Genomic DNA, 16,180 nt, shown 5'->3' on the forward strand with positions numbered 1-16,180 from the left:
CAATACAAAAATAATTCCGGATCTCAATAATTCGCCATAAAATATCGAGTTCGACTAAATGTTTTGATGTCAAACGAAAGAACGAGTGTTTTCTTATCACCTGCAATTAAACTTTTTGTGAAACTATGTAACATTTATCTTAAAACAATTAAAGTAGAACAACCCTTCTATATCATCAATGCAAGAAAATATTTTCATCATTATTTGACTGGTATCAAAAATGAAATCTAGTTGGCGCATCGAGCGAAAAAGTTTCGCGTTTGAGCTAAGAGAAGAGACGACAACAGGCTTCTTGCTCTTCTTAATTTTTTCTACCAGGCCCTGTCGTAATTCCAAAGACAACAAGCATCCATCGTTGCCAGATTCCATTTGCATGTTTTTCACAATTGCTGAAAATAATTGTACCTCAAATATCGACCCTCTGTCAAGAATTCACAATACCAGCTAAATTAAAAAATTGAATTTTCTGTTTATTGGTGTCTCTCTTAACAATACACGTAGTTATATCGTCATTCAGGGTATTTATTTAATTTGCATGAAATGTTCATGTGTATGAAAAGCAGCCGAAATAAATTCAGAAGCACTGTTTTTCATCCCGTTTGAAAATATTATGGACGCTCTTGACTGGCAAAACGACCAATCAGAAACTGGTTCAATATTGAGGTTAGGACTGGATCAAATTGGCTACGCGATTGTCTTCTCTTCTCTTAGCGTTTGAGAGCCAATCCGACGCGTTAATATTTATTTATAAGAATTAATGAAACATGAGTGCAACGTAGAGAAGATTTGGTATTGTCGTTTGTGGAATTTTTCGTTGGAATCGTTTTAGTATTAATCTAAGACAAGACGTGACAATCGGTTTCTTATTTTTCCTTCAACATTCTTCTTTTCGCACATTTTCACCCTGCCGAAATCTTCCGAACAGTATTGCTATTTGTTAATTTACTTTATGACGGCAATATTTTGTATTTTTATTCCACTATACTGATGAAGGGCACCGTTTTTCCATCTCATGGGTGTTTGTTTAGTAAGGTTTAATGAAACAATTTTCTGAAAATTTTTAGATTATCATGTGGTTTCTGTCTTGTTTTTGTTAAAGTTAATCAACCACATATACGGTAAATGCATGATAAATACTTGTTTCACTTTGCCACACAATTTCTGTTCAATTGAATCATTTTTACTTTTTTAACGATAATAATTTTATTTGTCAAAAGTAATGACAATCTTTTCCTATAAATATAGCAACACTGCCAACCATCATTTCACTATCCCTGCAGTAATATTGCGTACGGTGCAAAAAGTCAGAAACAACCAATCAGGAGCTGGACCATTCTGACGTAAAATTGGAACAAAAACGGCCCCCCTATTGTCACCTCTTGTCTTAGGTATTAATCGTCTTGCTATTAAGCGGCCCTTACACCTTCAATATTTTTGTCAATACTGTAAGATGGCTACGAATGAATCAATGTATGTATATTTTCAGATAGTATCTAATACAAAGGTAGGGTACAAGGTTGTTGGTACAAGGTACTATAATAGCAAGGTTAATATATACGTTACATCTTCCTTTCTTAATAATATTCAAATTCACTTAATCTCTTAGGTTTCACTGTGCGTCCTGAGCGCGTCAGTCGAGGTGTTGCCGATACATCTTCTTCGAAGTGTAACGAGCTTTGATTCCGTTTGCTGGTCTCAGCAGCTATTTCGCTTCGATTATCATCAGGATCAACTTCCGCTGGTTGGACGCTTTCTTGAATATTCTCTTCCTTCTGATCACCTCCGCGTAGCTTGCGTAAGTGATGAGTATTCCTTCTTAATGTTCTCTCACCATCGGTCACTATGTACGAACGGTTTTCATCCAGTTGTTTTACTACAGTTCCCGGTGTCCATCTTCGCAATGTTTGGTCCTGTATGAGAACTTTCTCCTGCTTAATAAACTGTGGTGGTTTCATGCTTCCTCTATCTGCGAAATCCTTTTGAATCTCACGTTCACGTTCTAGTAGATGCTGAACATTCTCTGCTACTCTAGGTCTGAGCGCTTCCTGTGTCATCGGCATATTTGATCGCACCAAACGGCCCATAAGTCTTTCATTGGGTGATAGTATAGAACTGCTACGAGGTGTATTCCGCATGTGTAGTAAGGCTAGACGTATGTCAGATTGGTCGTCATTGCATTTTTTTAGCATTGATTTGGCTACTTGCACGTACCGTTCAGCTAATCCGTTTGCTCTGGGAAAATGGGGACTTGAAGTTTGATGTTCAAATCCCCATTTATTACAAAATTGACGAAAATCTGCAGAAACGTACTAAGGACCATTGTCTGTTTCTAGAACTTGGGGAATACCATGAACTGAGAACCATTCCTTCAACTGTTTGATGACCTTTTTGGATGTTGTTTCTGGCATTTGTTTTATGTCGAAAAACCCAGAATAGCTGCCGACGAGGAGAAGATATTCCTTTCCCTTAAAATGGAAAAGGTCTGAGGCAACTCTTTCGAACGGAAGACCTGGGATATCCTTCAGGAGAATGGTATTTTTTGTGTTATTACGTTGATGACGTTGGCAAATCGTACAGGCTTCTACCATATCATGGATGTCACTACCCATGCCTATCCAAAACAACACTTGTCTTGCTCTACGAATACAGCTTTGGATACCCGAATGCCCGCTGTGCACCTTCGCTAGCATAGCTTTTCTTAGCGATTTTGGAATAAGTACTTGATTTGATTTGAATATAAGTCCATCATAGACTGCCATTTCGTCTCGAAAACCCCAGTATTTTCGCAATTCCGGCAACAGTTCGTTTCTCGTTTCCGGCCAGCCGTGGATTATGATTGATTTCAGAGATTGCATCTCAAAGTCCGCTTCGGTGTGGTGCTTTAGCTCCGCGCTAGCGTTTTTGGTTATCTGTAATATCAAAAGTACTTCTAATTGTTCTTCATTGTTAGCAGTGGAAGAGTTATCGACATCACGGCTCAAGATGTCCGGGATGGGAATGTTAGTTCCCTTGATGTACACGACTGTGGGGTCATATTGGGCTACCTCTAATCTTATTCTACGTAGGCGGGGAGGAGCCCTATCAAGAGGTTTTCGGAATATAGATTCTAATGGTTTATGATCAGTTTCAATGGTCAACTTTTTCCCGTATATATATTGATGAAACTTTGAGCAAGCGAACCGTATGGCGGTAGCTTCCTTCTCAATTTGAGGGTAATTCAACTCCGAAGGCGTTAAAGCCTTAGACGCATATGCTACTGGGCGACCCTGTTGTAGTAGTACGGCTCCTAGAGCATGGGAGCTCGCATCTACTGAAAGCGTTACTGGTAGATTCACATCATAATACCTGAGTATTGGTGGTGATTGCATCAGAGTTTTGATTTTCTGGAACGCATTCTCTTGCTCACAACCCCAGTCCCAATCAACATCTTTGGCCAACAGTGATCTTAGCGGAACTTTGACATCTGATAAGTTAGGCACAAACTTTCCCATGTAGGTTATCATTCCTAATGCCCTTTGTAGCTCAGACTTGTTCGAAGGTGTTTTGAGTTTGATAACAGCCTCCAACTTTTCGGGATCTGCTTTCAATCCTCCGTCCGTGACTATATGACCCAAAAATTTTACACTAGATTGATTAAACGAACATTTATCCCTGTTCAGTTTCAGCCCAGCCGAATGCAATCTTTTCACAACTTTCTCCGTTATTTTGGCCAGTTTCTCACTGCTATCAGCGTGAATGAGAATGTCATCCATGGAAATTTCTACCCCTTCAATGCCTTCCAGTGTGTCGTTCATAACTTTTTGAAACACTTCCGGAGCTGAAGCAAGCCCAAAAGGTAACCGCTTGCAGACATATCTTCCCCAAGGAGTACCAAAAGCTAAAAATTTGGACGTTCTTTCTGTAACCCTTATCTGCCAAAACCCCTTTTTACAGTCAAGGATTGTAAAACATTTCGAATTTGTTAATCGGGTCGCTATCTCTTCTACAGTGGTAAGAGGATGGTGCCGTCTCAATAAATTTTTGTTTACCTGCGATGGGTCAATGCAAATGCGTATCTTTTCATTCCGTTTAACCAAAACTATTGCGTTGACAACTGGGGTTGGGGCGTGAATCCTTTCGATAACTCCGAGGCGCTCCATAGAATCCAACTCATTTTTCACTGCTGCTCTGATGCTATGCGGAACGTGACGCGCTGGCGTCGCTTCCCACTGAGGGTTTGAGATCAGGTCAATATCGTACACATAGTCCTTCAGGCAGCCTAGTCCTTCATACAATGTATCATCCAATACATGAACAGCATCCACTCGTGCAATCAATCTTTGAGCAATACACGTTTCTTTACCAAGCACTGGTACTACAGATTCTTCTACTACTTTGAACGTGATAATGCTATCCTTGTTCTTAATTCGGCACACAGGATCAATTTCCCCAAGTACTTGCAACCGATGGTTTGAAAACGACACAAGCCACTTAGTTTTGGATGGCCGTAGACTGATCTTCAGCTGCTTTACTAACCATAATGGAACAACGTTGCAGTGGGCACCCGAGTCTAGCTTTACCGAAAACTTCTTGTTGTGTACTTTCACAATTTCAAACCAATCTTTATCATTTCCTGAACTTTCCACTGAACCGATAAATAATTCGTCCGAGTCTTCATCGGAATCAATTTCATTATTCTCCGAGTGTTGTATCGAGTGCACTACACTTTTCGATTTGCACATAGCAGCAAAATGATTAGACGATCCACATTTTCTACAAGTTTTACCGAAAGCGGGACAAGATCGCTTCGTGTGCTTTCTTCCACACTTTTTGCACTGGAAAACTTCTTCCTTTTCGTCAGATTGACCACCAATCAACTTTTGCTTCGCCGTTTTCACAATGTCCACTTTGGCTTCCCCAACCAATGCCTTTGATTGCATCGCCGTCAACTCAAAATTACGGCAGAGCTCAATAGTTTTTTGGAGGGTTAAATCGTCGTTTAACAGCTGTGGCACTAAGCTAAGATATTTGATTCCGATTATGATTCGATCTTTTACAAGGGAATCGTGAAGCACACTGAAAGAGCATTTTTTTGCCTGCTCTCTAACTCGCGTAACAAAATTGTCAAACTGTTCATCTTCCCGCTGAACGATTTGATTGAAGTTGTACCGCTCAAACGTGATACACGATTTTGGCGTAAAATACTGATCAAATTTTGCTCTGATTATTTCAACACTTTGTTCTTCTTCCGGACGCAGGCAGAACGTATCGTATATCCGCACACAATCTTCTCCTATCGCGCTCATGAACGTTGCTGCCTGTACCTCCTCCGGCTTATCTGACAGCTGCGTTGCTGTAGCAAACCACAAGTATTGCCGAATCCAGTTTTTCCATTGGGCGGCCATGTTTTCCCCCAACACAATCGGCCTAGGCGGCTTCAAGCCTGCAGATGACGCCATGTTGTCGGATCACGATAGAGATCGCTTTTCTTTTGAAAAATTAATGTTTTCACTCCCGCCGTAGTTCGAACTTTTCACTTTTCCCGTTCAATCAGCCACAAATCTGCATTGCTGACTTCATTTATCCGCGATTTCACTAGATTTCTCCATCTGAATCGAAAAAAAATATCACGAGCGTAATCGATTTCTGACACCATGTAAGATGGCTACGAATGAATAAATGTATGTATATTTTCAGATAGTATCTAATACAAAGGTAGGGTACAAGGTTGTTGGTACAAGGTACTATAATAGCAAGGTTAATATATACGTTACAAATACCAGTATTGACGATATTGTTACAATATTTCAATCCCATTTAAAATCCACATTGTCAATACAACTTTTTGTATATATTGGAAACGTTGGCTCTGAACGTAATTTCAGGCAATAAAGCTTTATTTGTTGCGCCGTTACTCTGCAGATTGCTATTATATTTACATCTTCAATCGCGTTTTTCGCAGTTGTCGGTCTTGGAACATGATACAATTGGACGTAGAACGGCAGTGTATACATGTACAGTGCAACGCGAAGCATTTCGGGGACGTGCATATTGCCATGAAAAGGTGCGCTACCTGGTGCGCGCGTCTCGAGCCAAGAGCGTCCAATGCACAGTGGTTTAAAACGCGAAAAACGTGATCGTTTTGAATAACTTCGAAATGGTTAGCTATAGCGATATACTATCTTCGGAAGAATTTATGACAATGAGACGCTCCATCTTTATAAGTCAAAAGTTTGATGATTAATCCTCCTATAAGTGAGATTCAAAATTTATTTCTCATATAATTAGAGATATCATATTGGTATATTCTGCAAAGTTGTAGTAAATTCTTCTACAAGAAACTTTACTGAAGGTGGTAATAGTCTATCTTTAATAGTCTTTGAGATATAGAGCATTATTAGAGGAAATACCAAAAAAATCAATTTTTTCATTATAACTTCTTTCCAAGATTTTTTGGAAGTTCAAAATGTTCTACAAAACTATTACAATTATTGAAAAACAAAATTTTGGTGAAGAAAGCAACTTAATATGTTGAGCAGATTCTGAGATATTCACGATTTTTATTCGAAAAATGGCCTACTTTGCACTCAAATAATTCATGAACGGGCAAAAACGGGCAGACCACTCTATATGTATTTGAAAGTACAAGAAAGATGCTGCAAGATTCTGTATGATTCACTTGTATCCGGTTGTATCCATGGCTCTGGTAGCTGGATTTAAAGAATATCATTTATTAGTCTAAAATACTGATACGAAACATATTCGGTAAAGCTGTTGAGATAAAGTGGTGGTACCTTCGGCAAAGTGTTGGGGAATATTTTTCTTAGAAACATTGCCGAAGACACCATTTTGCCATCTTTACTAGTTTCTTAGATACGGTGCAATATTTATGGAAAGCCAACTAAAAGCAATTCATTTGGTAATCGCGCATGCTTTGATTATTTGTTTAGCATTGTCACTATATAGCGTTACGTCAGACCTCGTAAGCAACAAAACTAGTTGATTGGATCGAATGATTCGAATTTGCAGTAATCGCGATGGTGGACAATACACAAATTTTTAAAAGGCTTTCTTTCATATAACAATACAAATTCAACTGTCAAGTCGTTCATAGCAAACGTAAACGGTTTGCTTATATTAATGTTCCAAGTCCTGGTACTACATTCTATTGTGGAACTTGACCTTTTGTGTTGACAAACATTGCAACCGATTTCAGAGCTAATACACAGCCTACTTATACTTAAAATCGTTCCTTGTTAGGATTCGACTATATGGCTCATAAGACAACGCATTACTCTCTGTACCACCGAACAATGCACTGTATCTAAAAACCTGTCAAGGCTGCTGTCTTCGACAATGTCTCTTGTGAGAACATTCCACATAGAATGCCGAACATAGTCCCACTTTATCTCTTCAGTACACCGAATATGTTTCGAATCAAGATATTAGACTAATAAATGATATTCTTTAAATCCAGCTACCAGAGCCATGGATACAACCGGATGCAAGTGATTCATACAGAATCTTGCAGCATCTTTCTTGTACTTTCAAATACATATAGAGTGGTCTGCCCGTTTTTGCCCGTTCATGAATTATTTGAGTGCAAAGTAGGCCATTTTTCGAATAAAAATCGTGAATATCTCAGAATCTGCTCAATATATTAAGTTGCTTTCTTCACCAAAATTTTGTTTTTTAATAATTGTGATAGTTTTGTAGAACATTTTGAACTTACAAAAAATCTTGGAAAGAAGTTATAATGAAAAAATTGATTTTTTCGGTATTTCCTCTAATAATGCTCTATATCTCAAAGACTATTAAAGATATACTATTAACAGCTTCAGTAAAGTTTCTTGTAGAAGAATTTACTACAACTTTGCAGAATACACCAATATGCTATCTCTAATTATATGAGAAATAAATTTTGAATCTCACTTATAGGAGGATCAATCATCAAACTTTTGACTTATAAAGATGGGGCGTCTCATTGTCATAAATTCTTCCCAAGATAGTATATCGCTATAACTAACCATTTCGAAGTTATTCAAAACGATCACGTTTTTCGCGTTTTGGACCACTGTGCAATGGTGGCAACGCTTCGATCAATGACCTGATTAATACAATATGTATATTATTATTTTTTTTGTTTATTAAAATACAATATAGTAGACACTTATGCCATTTAAAAAATGCAAAGTAAGGAAAATTACATTATTGACAATACGGCAATTGTAAAATGTACAATACAGTAAATAGGTTTTTGGCTGAAACAAGAGATGAGAGGTATGAGACATGTTTTTGGGATATGTCCAAAATATGTTGCGAATTTCAAAAAGAAAAATATTTTGGCACCTTGTCCTCTATCAATCATGTTGTACGCCTACACTGCATTTGGAAAAATTCACCCTGTGTTCCTGGAGGAGCACTTACGTTGTGAATCGTCTAAGAACTCAACTCATAAATAAAAGTATGTGAACTTTTTGGTGGTTAAAAATATGTTGTGAAGCCGGTCTGAAACATGTTTTCATCAGTAGTAGCCCACAATAAAAACAACGGTCCATTATGTGCTTTGTTTACTGCCCAATATTAAATTAGGTGATCCAAAATAAGAAAAATGCACTTTGGATACATCTCGAGAATTTCTTTCCATTTGGCGTTATAGACAAGTTCAATAAGATGGAGCCATACGTCATAATCTGTTGAATGATCCAAATTATGTTGCTGTAGCTCGCACTGCTTTTTTAAGAAAATTGCCCCTGGTGTCCCAAGAACACATTATCTTATCTGATATACATTCATCAAAACGAGGTGAAGGTCGGCAGTGGCCATCCATCTGCGTTTCACGATGCTACCGTACACAAGAAAGCAAAAATCACGTGCAATACTCACTCTTCCAGCCGGTCTCCGAGATCTTCCGATTTATCTCCCTTGAGGCACTTGGTGAGATCGTCCTTGTTCAAACCCCACCGACAGCCGTTGTAAAACAGTGGCAGCAGCCAGGTGAACAGAAGCTGCGACAAACAGAAGGCACCCTTGCGCGGGTTTTTCTTCTCCGGTTTGCGTGAGTTATCCATTTTTGGTATGGTTCACTTGTCTCACTATTGTTAGGGTTTTTTTGTAGTCACTTTCGACGCGAAAATTATGTTTCGTTTTTCACTTTCTTCTCGTACTCCTTCAGCTGTTTCATTGTTTAGCCAGTTTCTTTTGTTACAATTATAGTGAAAAGACATAAAACTGATTTTAAAATGTAAAAATGAATGACGTAAATTTGGTATTTAATTTGGTTGAGTAAAGAAGGAACAGGGAATGGTAAGAAAATCGAAAACGAAAAAAGGTAGTTTTTCTCCACACCGTTCGTTAGATCTTCATGAAAATCAATCAGCAGTACAAACTGCTTTTTTCGTTTTCGATTTTCGTACCATGATTCGTTTGTAGGATCCTACACACATGTCGTATAGGAAACGAATCTTGTTTGTTAATTGAAACGGACTTTTATACTATTTGTGATTGTTCTTCCGGTACCATGAAGGCGATAGAAAAACTTAACTGAATAATGGTAGAAGCACCTAGCAAAAAAACAAAACTTTTGATCATCGGTCTGCGTCTAGATAGTGCACTTAAGTCTATGTCACTTTATTGCTTAAACAATTTTCATTCGAGAGGATGTTTCCATTCTATTCATTGCGATAACCTTCGGGCATAAAACTTCAAAATACCATAAAAACGGTTATATTTTCCATCGGAAATGATTGCTCCATAAATTGAACTGGGGTGGTTTGAAAAGTGTCAAGGTATGACCACCATAGTTGGCCTTAACGATGTCCGGAAGAGATTCTCTAATTTTATTATTGTTTTAGCGTTATGCACTTTTAATCCTTTAAAGAAGGGCTCTAATTAAAAGCAAAATGAATGCCGATATATAGTGTCAAATAGGTTTCAGTTTAGTTTTGGGTTTTGGACGGTTCGAGGAGTGATCATCTACAAGAAATATTTGCCGTCTATCATCAGTTGAGGAAGGGGTCTACCAGCAAATTTTGACTTGAGTACCAATCTCGAATAATCATAAAAATATACATTCAATACCATTTAGAATATTTGAAATAGCGTAATCATTGAACATTTTTAATCTATCTAAATTCTACGGACCACTGATATTTTAATTGGTTTGATGACCTTCGTCGCAAGTCTGTGTATTGCTTGATGGGATTCCGTAAAGCTACATACCGCTACATAGCTACATGCCCTGTGATCGTGAGCCGGCTTGTTGATACAAATATTAAATTACCATGTAATACTTTCATCGATTCATCAGCTTTTATGTTTTTGTCCTTCTGGGCACATCAAGTCAGACAACTTGGACTAAATCAAGGCGGGTCGCAGTGTCACCAACTTTGTTTATTCTGTGGCACTTGATTGAACTGATAATCAACTTTTAAACACTTCTTGAGGCATAACGCTCTCGATATTCCGTTATTTCACGCACAATAGTTCCTTAAACAAAGTTCACTGAACGCAATTAATCAAACTCTTCGGTTGAGTTACAACACACAAGCTTTTATTGTGTGTACTAGCTGGAAAAATCGACACCGAAGGGAATAACGTGTGTCAATCTATACGGGTCGCGTGTCTCCATAAAATCCACAACTTGGTAGCCGGGTGGACCAAAGCGAGACTCGGAGAAGACTAACCGGACAGCGCAACGAAGCGTACACATACGGGATACACCGCTTATCTGCTTCATGTCTGCTGAGTACGGGCAATGAATGTGAATGTAAACATTAGAGCTAATCTTAATCCACCTAATGGTGGTTCTATGTCTATCTCATGGTTCAGTTATACCGACAACTGACAATAGGTGATCAATGACTGTATATAGCTATTGTATTCAACACTACACTTCTAAAGCTGTAGTTTTATAATTGATAACAATTTTGGGTAATTCCCGCAGGATCCGTGATCACTATTTTAATACACGACCAACGGATAACACTTTCAAAACTAAAAATGTTGATGTTGATGTAGTGATATTGATAGGATCAGATTCTTAATAAAGTTTGGAGTTTTTAGTGTTTCGGATTCTCCTCATCAGTATCTAATACCAACTTAATGCTAGTTTGATAAGTCCAAAGTAGGTGTTAGGAGGAGAATCCGAAATAGTAAAAAACCATATGTTATGTCTTTTGTCCTTATGCACAATAATTTGGTCTCATCCATTTTGTTCCCCGTTTGGTAATTTTTCATAGTACCAGTCGTTGGGTTATTATACTAAAAGACAGCTTCGGTTCACATCACTCGAATAATCACTCACACAAGAGTAACTCTGTGGTTTGTAGTGTCTAACTAGCGTCAATTTGTTTTGAAATCCGAAATAGTAAACAATCAATATTTGTTAGGTCTTGTGTCCTTATGTACAAAAATTCTGTCTCATCCAATTTTTTCCCGTTTGTGAATTTTACAAAGTTTGAGCTGTTCAACTCGCTAGGATTCCTAAGTCATTAAAAGTAGACAACGCCAGCCAAAAATTAAGGCTTGCGAAAACCAAATTTCTTATACACAAAAAAAAATTGATCCCAAAATCGTGAATAAAGGGCCATGAATTCTGGAACAATCAAGTTTTTTCGTTACGAAAACAGGACCATGAACAAAAAACATGTGTTTTATAATTATGTTCTATTTCCCTTCAGTAATACTCACATAAAGCTTTCATTAGTGGAAATATTTATTTTTATTTTGTGAACTTCAGTCACGGTTTCCTCCATGTCATTACTAAATCGATATTTTGTACGTGAACTAGTTCGCAACTTTATGAACATAATTCATAAAATCAAATGTTGAATCACAGTGTTATTCATAGATTTAGTAGTATTAGTTTACAAAACCAAAATATTCTGGATATTTTCCCGTGAACTATTTCACGAAGCTCGGAATTATATTAATGAATCCATTCAATCCTCGTCAACCAATTCATGATTCTTAATACATTAGTCACGATCCAATATCCGTACTCGTGAAATAGTTCACAATATTATTCATGTATTCGTGAACCGGTTCATGATTTCTAGTATAATAATCTCGACTGAGTGCGTGCCAGTGAAATAGTTCTCATGTTTGTAATATATTAAATTTGGAGTATTATTCGTGGAATCATTTTTATTCCATGCACTTTTTCGTGAAATGTCCAGCTGCCAGCGATCAGTAATAGATACGAGCAGTAGATATAACAAAATTATTAGTACCTCGAACATCGTTATTCATTTGCTAAGATTTAGTGTGATGCCAGGACAGAAAACTGTGATGAGCACCACAAATCGGCTTCGTGATATAGTTCACAGAGCAAGATACCGCGAGTCAGTTAAACTTTTTCGATCCAGGCATATTATCACGTTACTCCGAGTAAAAAAATAGTAAAAAAATCGATAGCAACCAAAAAATAACAGATCGCGATAAGGCGATGAGAAATTACGAATACCATGATAAAATTGCTGATATCATGAACATGATTCACATCACTCAATGTGTCAATTTCGAAAGTAAGCTCTGCAATTAAATATCATGATAACGTGAAAAGAAATTATGAAAATCATGACAAAGTTCCTGAAATCGCAAACATATATCACATTAGTTTTTTGAAAACACAAGTAGGTTCATGAATACGAGGTTTATTATTCATAATTACAAGAACTTGGTTACGGTTTTCGTAAATCGTTCAGTTCACGAAATCGTGATGTTTTGATTATGAATTTATGACCGGATTTTTTTTCCGTGCACACGTCAATATAGAGTATACACTCCTTTATTCATCTCATCCGAGCATATCTTGAACCTTTCCTAACTTGATCAGATCTACAGATGTACACAGTTCTGAATTGTATATTCCTCTGTATGATGATGGTCCCACCACATTCACCCATAAAGCTGTGAGATGAATAATTTATCTAGAAGATAATTAATATTTTGACTCTCGACAAAACCAGTTAACAAAAAAAATGAACTGTTTCAATTTGCAGACATAGCCTTTCCTTCAAAAGAACATAACCAGACACATTCTGCCAACAATCAGTATGAAAGACTGACAATGTAAAACATAGAGCCTTGTATATCCTATCGTGAGGACCTGTGGTCCCTGCTCTCATGCCAAAGTCTCCACAGTATTATATCCCTGGGATACTACCGGACATGGATTTAGGTATTCAGTTCTGTTAGGTTTAACAACCTGGAATGGAAGGCTAACCTAATCGGCATAGTATCTGTAAATGTGTTAACGGGCAAGACATGGCCCAGTACTTCCAGACATGCCTTTTTGTTTCTTACTTTGGGCCACCAAACTATTGAAGAACATCCCGAGAAACACCGTTATTGTTAACTAGCAGACTCTGAAATGTAGTTCGTTGCTAATAGACGTGCAGTTTGTGAAACCACTTTATCCACCCACGTCACAAAATTAGCATTTGTTCAATATTATTAATAAAACCATTAAAATGTTTTATTTGCATGTTTACGTGCAAGGTCTTCAAATTCATTACAAAAATATCTCCATTTTTCTTTTTGCAAGATTCTCTATAGTTGGAAAAAATAGTAGGGAATGAAAATGTGCAAAAAAGTTTATCCGTTCTAGTGACAATCTAGCGAATATAAACAAGCAGCTGTTATTTTATTCAATATAAACATCATCATCACTGGAATTGTAGAAGCATACAAATTTTCTCAGATTTCTTGTCAAAATTCCATGTTGAATTTATTTTGTAGTGGGAAAATTTAAAGCTATAGCACTCAAGTTAGAGTAAGGATGTGAAATATAAAGATCGGAAAACCAGAAGTAGCAGGGTCATTAGAAACAGGCTCAAAATCTAACCTGATCTTGTGTCTTCTGCTGGCAGTTGTCGAACTTAGGTAGCATTGCTGCGAATCGCTCAAGTCTATCAACATGTCTCCTGGCAAAGACAGACTTGTCCCAATTTACCATGCGAACCAAAATTTAAATTTTGATAAGAATTATAATTGAAATTTTTGTTCATAACAAACAATTTTCCCTGTTTCGTTAAATACATAAATATATAAATAGACTTATCGACTTTTTGCATTTTTTTTCAAATCTAAATGTGAGGAATTACAACGGCATCGATTACGGCGATTGTGTTCGCTACTACTATACTAGAAATAACTAAAATATTGAAACTCGTTTCCTGAAAGCTTTGTGTTTTATAAGTAGTTAAGCTTTTCTTTTTTTAATGTAGAATGCAAAATATCGGATAGATCAAAAATATTGAATAGATCAAATGTGTTAGGTGGCAGCTGCTGCTGTATGTGATCTCGCTTTAGAGGCAGTGTACGATCACTGTCACCAATCATGTGTTCTTCCTGGAACGTCATCATAACCAAGGGCATAAGGGTTGGTACATTGGAGCTCCAAGGGTTACAGGGTCGTATCTTACCTCTGTGGTGATTTTTGCACACAATGGCTTTTGTTTAACTCGCCATGTTTTAAATTGTGCTACAATTTCCAGCGTATTTTTTTTCTTCTTTAATAGAATTTTCGACTGGGTAATTTCGAGGCCATTGCGTTGGCGAAATGATGTATGGGAAATGTTTTTTAACCATTCCTGGTTCACACGCGCTTTATATGATTATTCCGAGTCTTGTTGGAACTACCATAGTCTGCAACCGAAATGTTTGTTTGTCTACCTCTCCAAAGCTAGTTCCAAATGTTTTTCACGATGAAAAGTCGCAGACTCAATGAAATCCGATTGGAGAGCGCCCATCAGCAGATTTACACATTTAGTTGTGCTGGATATTGCTTTCTGGGGGATAACCTAAGGCTCAAATCATCATTTTGGGGGTTTACGAACTAAAACTGTTTTGGAAGTTTTTCTTATCAGAAAACTCGATTTTCGGAAATTGACCTTTTTAAGCCAAACGAGGAAGCTTCTGCGCTCTATCCAGGTAAGGTATTTTCGGTGGAAAAATGTCGTTCATAAGTTTTGCGTTACAAAGAGTTTTAGTTTTTTCATTCATTTACTATAATGCAATTGTTCGGATTAATCACAAACCTTTTTTATAGCAGCCGTATTCGCGCAGCTTAAAACTGCAAGTATTATTTAATCATTAAATATTAAATTAAATTTTAAATATTAAACTAAATATCATTTAGTTCAGGATAATTCGCTTACATGAATAGTTTCTCTTTTTTCTATTCCTAACTGCTTTCAGTTTTTCCTTCAATCACCGAAATCTGTATAAATTTAATCAAATTGGGTTTTTCTAAATTATATTCTTTTCTTATTTTTTACTTACAGGTACCGAACTGCAACGTACAGGGATACCACGAAGTGAGTCTTTGTACTTCTCGTTTCAGAAACCACGGACTTCGTACAGCAAATATAATTCACCTATCGGACACAAAATGTTATAGTTGTTAGCCGATTCACCCAAATATTATAACTTTGTTTTACTTACAATTTAAAAGTATCGTTCGTTAAATACAGCTATAATTCAACTGCCTTCAAACGATTTAATTAATATAATTTCAATCCGAAAAACTTTTGAACAACTTTCATCAATTTTTACTTTTTATTTACCATCTAACTCTATCTATGCTCCCTTTTGACAATTATGATTTTCCGTTTCTCCCTTCCCAACGACCTCTGACATTTCGAATCAAGATAGTGCACAGGTATGCGCAAAGTGCCCTGCGGTGCTTACATAGCCCCGCCCCGTAACACTGGTGTTGGCTCCGCCTTGAAGCCAGATTTGCGATCTTTCCCTTCGAGCACCGCCAGCTTAGCTACCGGTCGCTTCAACTCTCCTTTTGTAGTTCTTACAGCAGCCTGTCTTATTCGGCCCTCTGTTGACTTGTAGGCAGTAGTAACGACACCTCGAATCCAGGTTTTACGGTTGTGTTCATCCACAACGTACACCACATCGCCTATTTCAATCGGATCCGATTCATCGTGCCATTTAGTTCGCTGGTTCAACATCGGCAAGTATTCTAATATCCAGCGCTTCCATATCAGGTCCGCAAAATGTTGCGACCGCTTGTATGAGTCCCGCAGCGCTTCTGCTTGGTTGCTTTTTGCCACCGATTGCGTGATATCTCCTGTCACAGATGAACGCAGGAAACGATTTGGAGTTAGTGCTGCTTCCATTCCTAGTTCCACTGGGAGATACGTCAACGGCCGTGAGTTGACAAGATCCTCTGCTTCCGCCA

General features: G+C 37.5%; 1 protein-coding gene across 1 annotated transcript in view; it reads right to left on the reverse strand.

Annotated features, from left to right (window-relative positions):
• Positions 1-10,649, reverse strand: part of LOC131684149 (ATP-binding cassette sub-family C member 4-like) — a 29,418-nt gene extending 18,769 nt beyond the window's left edge. The window contains exons 1-2 of the mRNA XM_058966732.1: positions 10,262-10,649; positions 8,866-9,177 (exon numbers count right to left, since the gene is read on the reverse strand). Coding sequence (XP_058822715.1) covers positions 8,866-9,050 — 185 coding nt within the window. The 5' untranslated portion in view covers positions 9,051-9,177; positions 10,262-10,649. The remainder of the gene's footprint in view (positions 1-8,865; positions 9,178-10,261) is intronic.
• Between the last annotated feature and the right edge of the window lie 5,531 nt (positions 10,650-16,180).

This window comes from Topomyia yanbarensis, chromosome 2, assembly GCF_030247195.1.
Source record: "Topomyia yanbarensis strain Yona2022 chromosome 2, ASM3024719v1, whole genome shotgun sequence".
Lineage (NCBI taxonomy): Eukaryota > Metazoa > Arthropoda > Insecta > Diptera > Culicidae > Topomyia > Topomyia yanbarensis.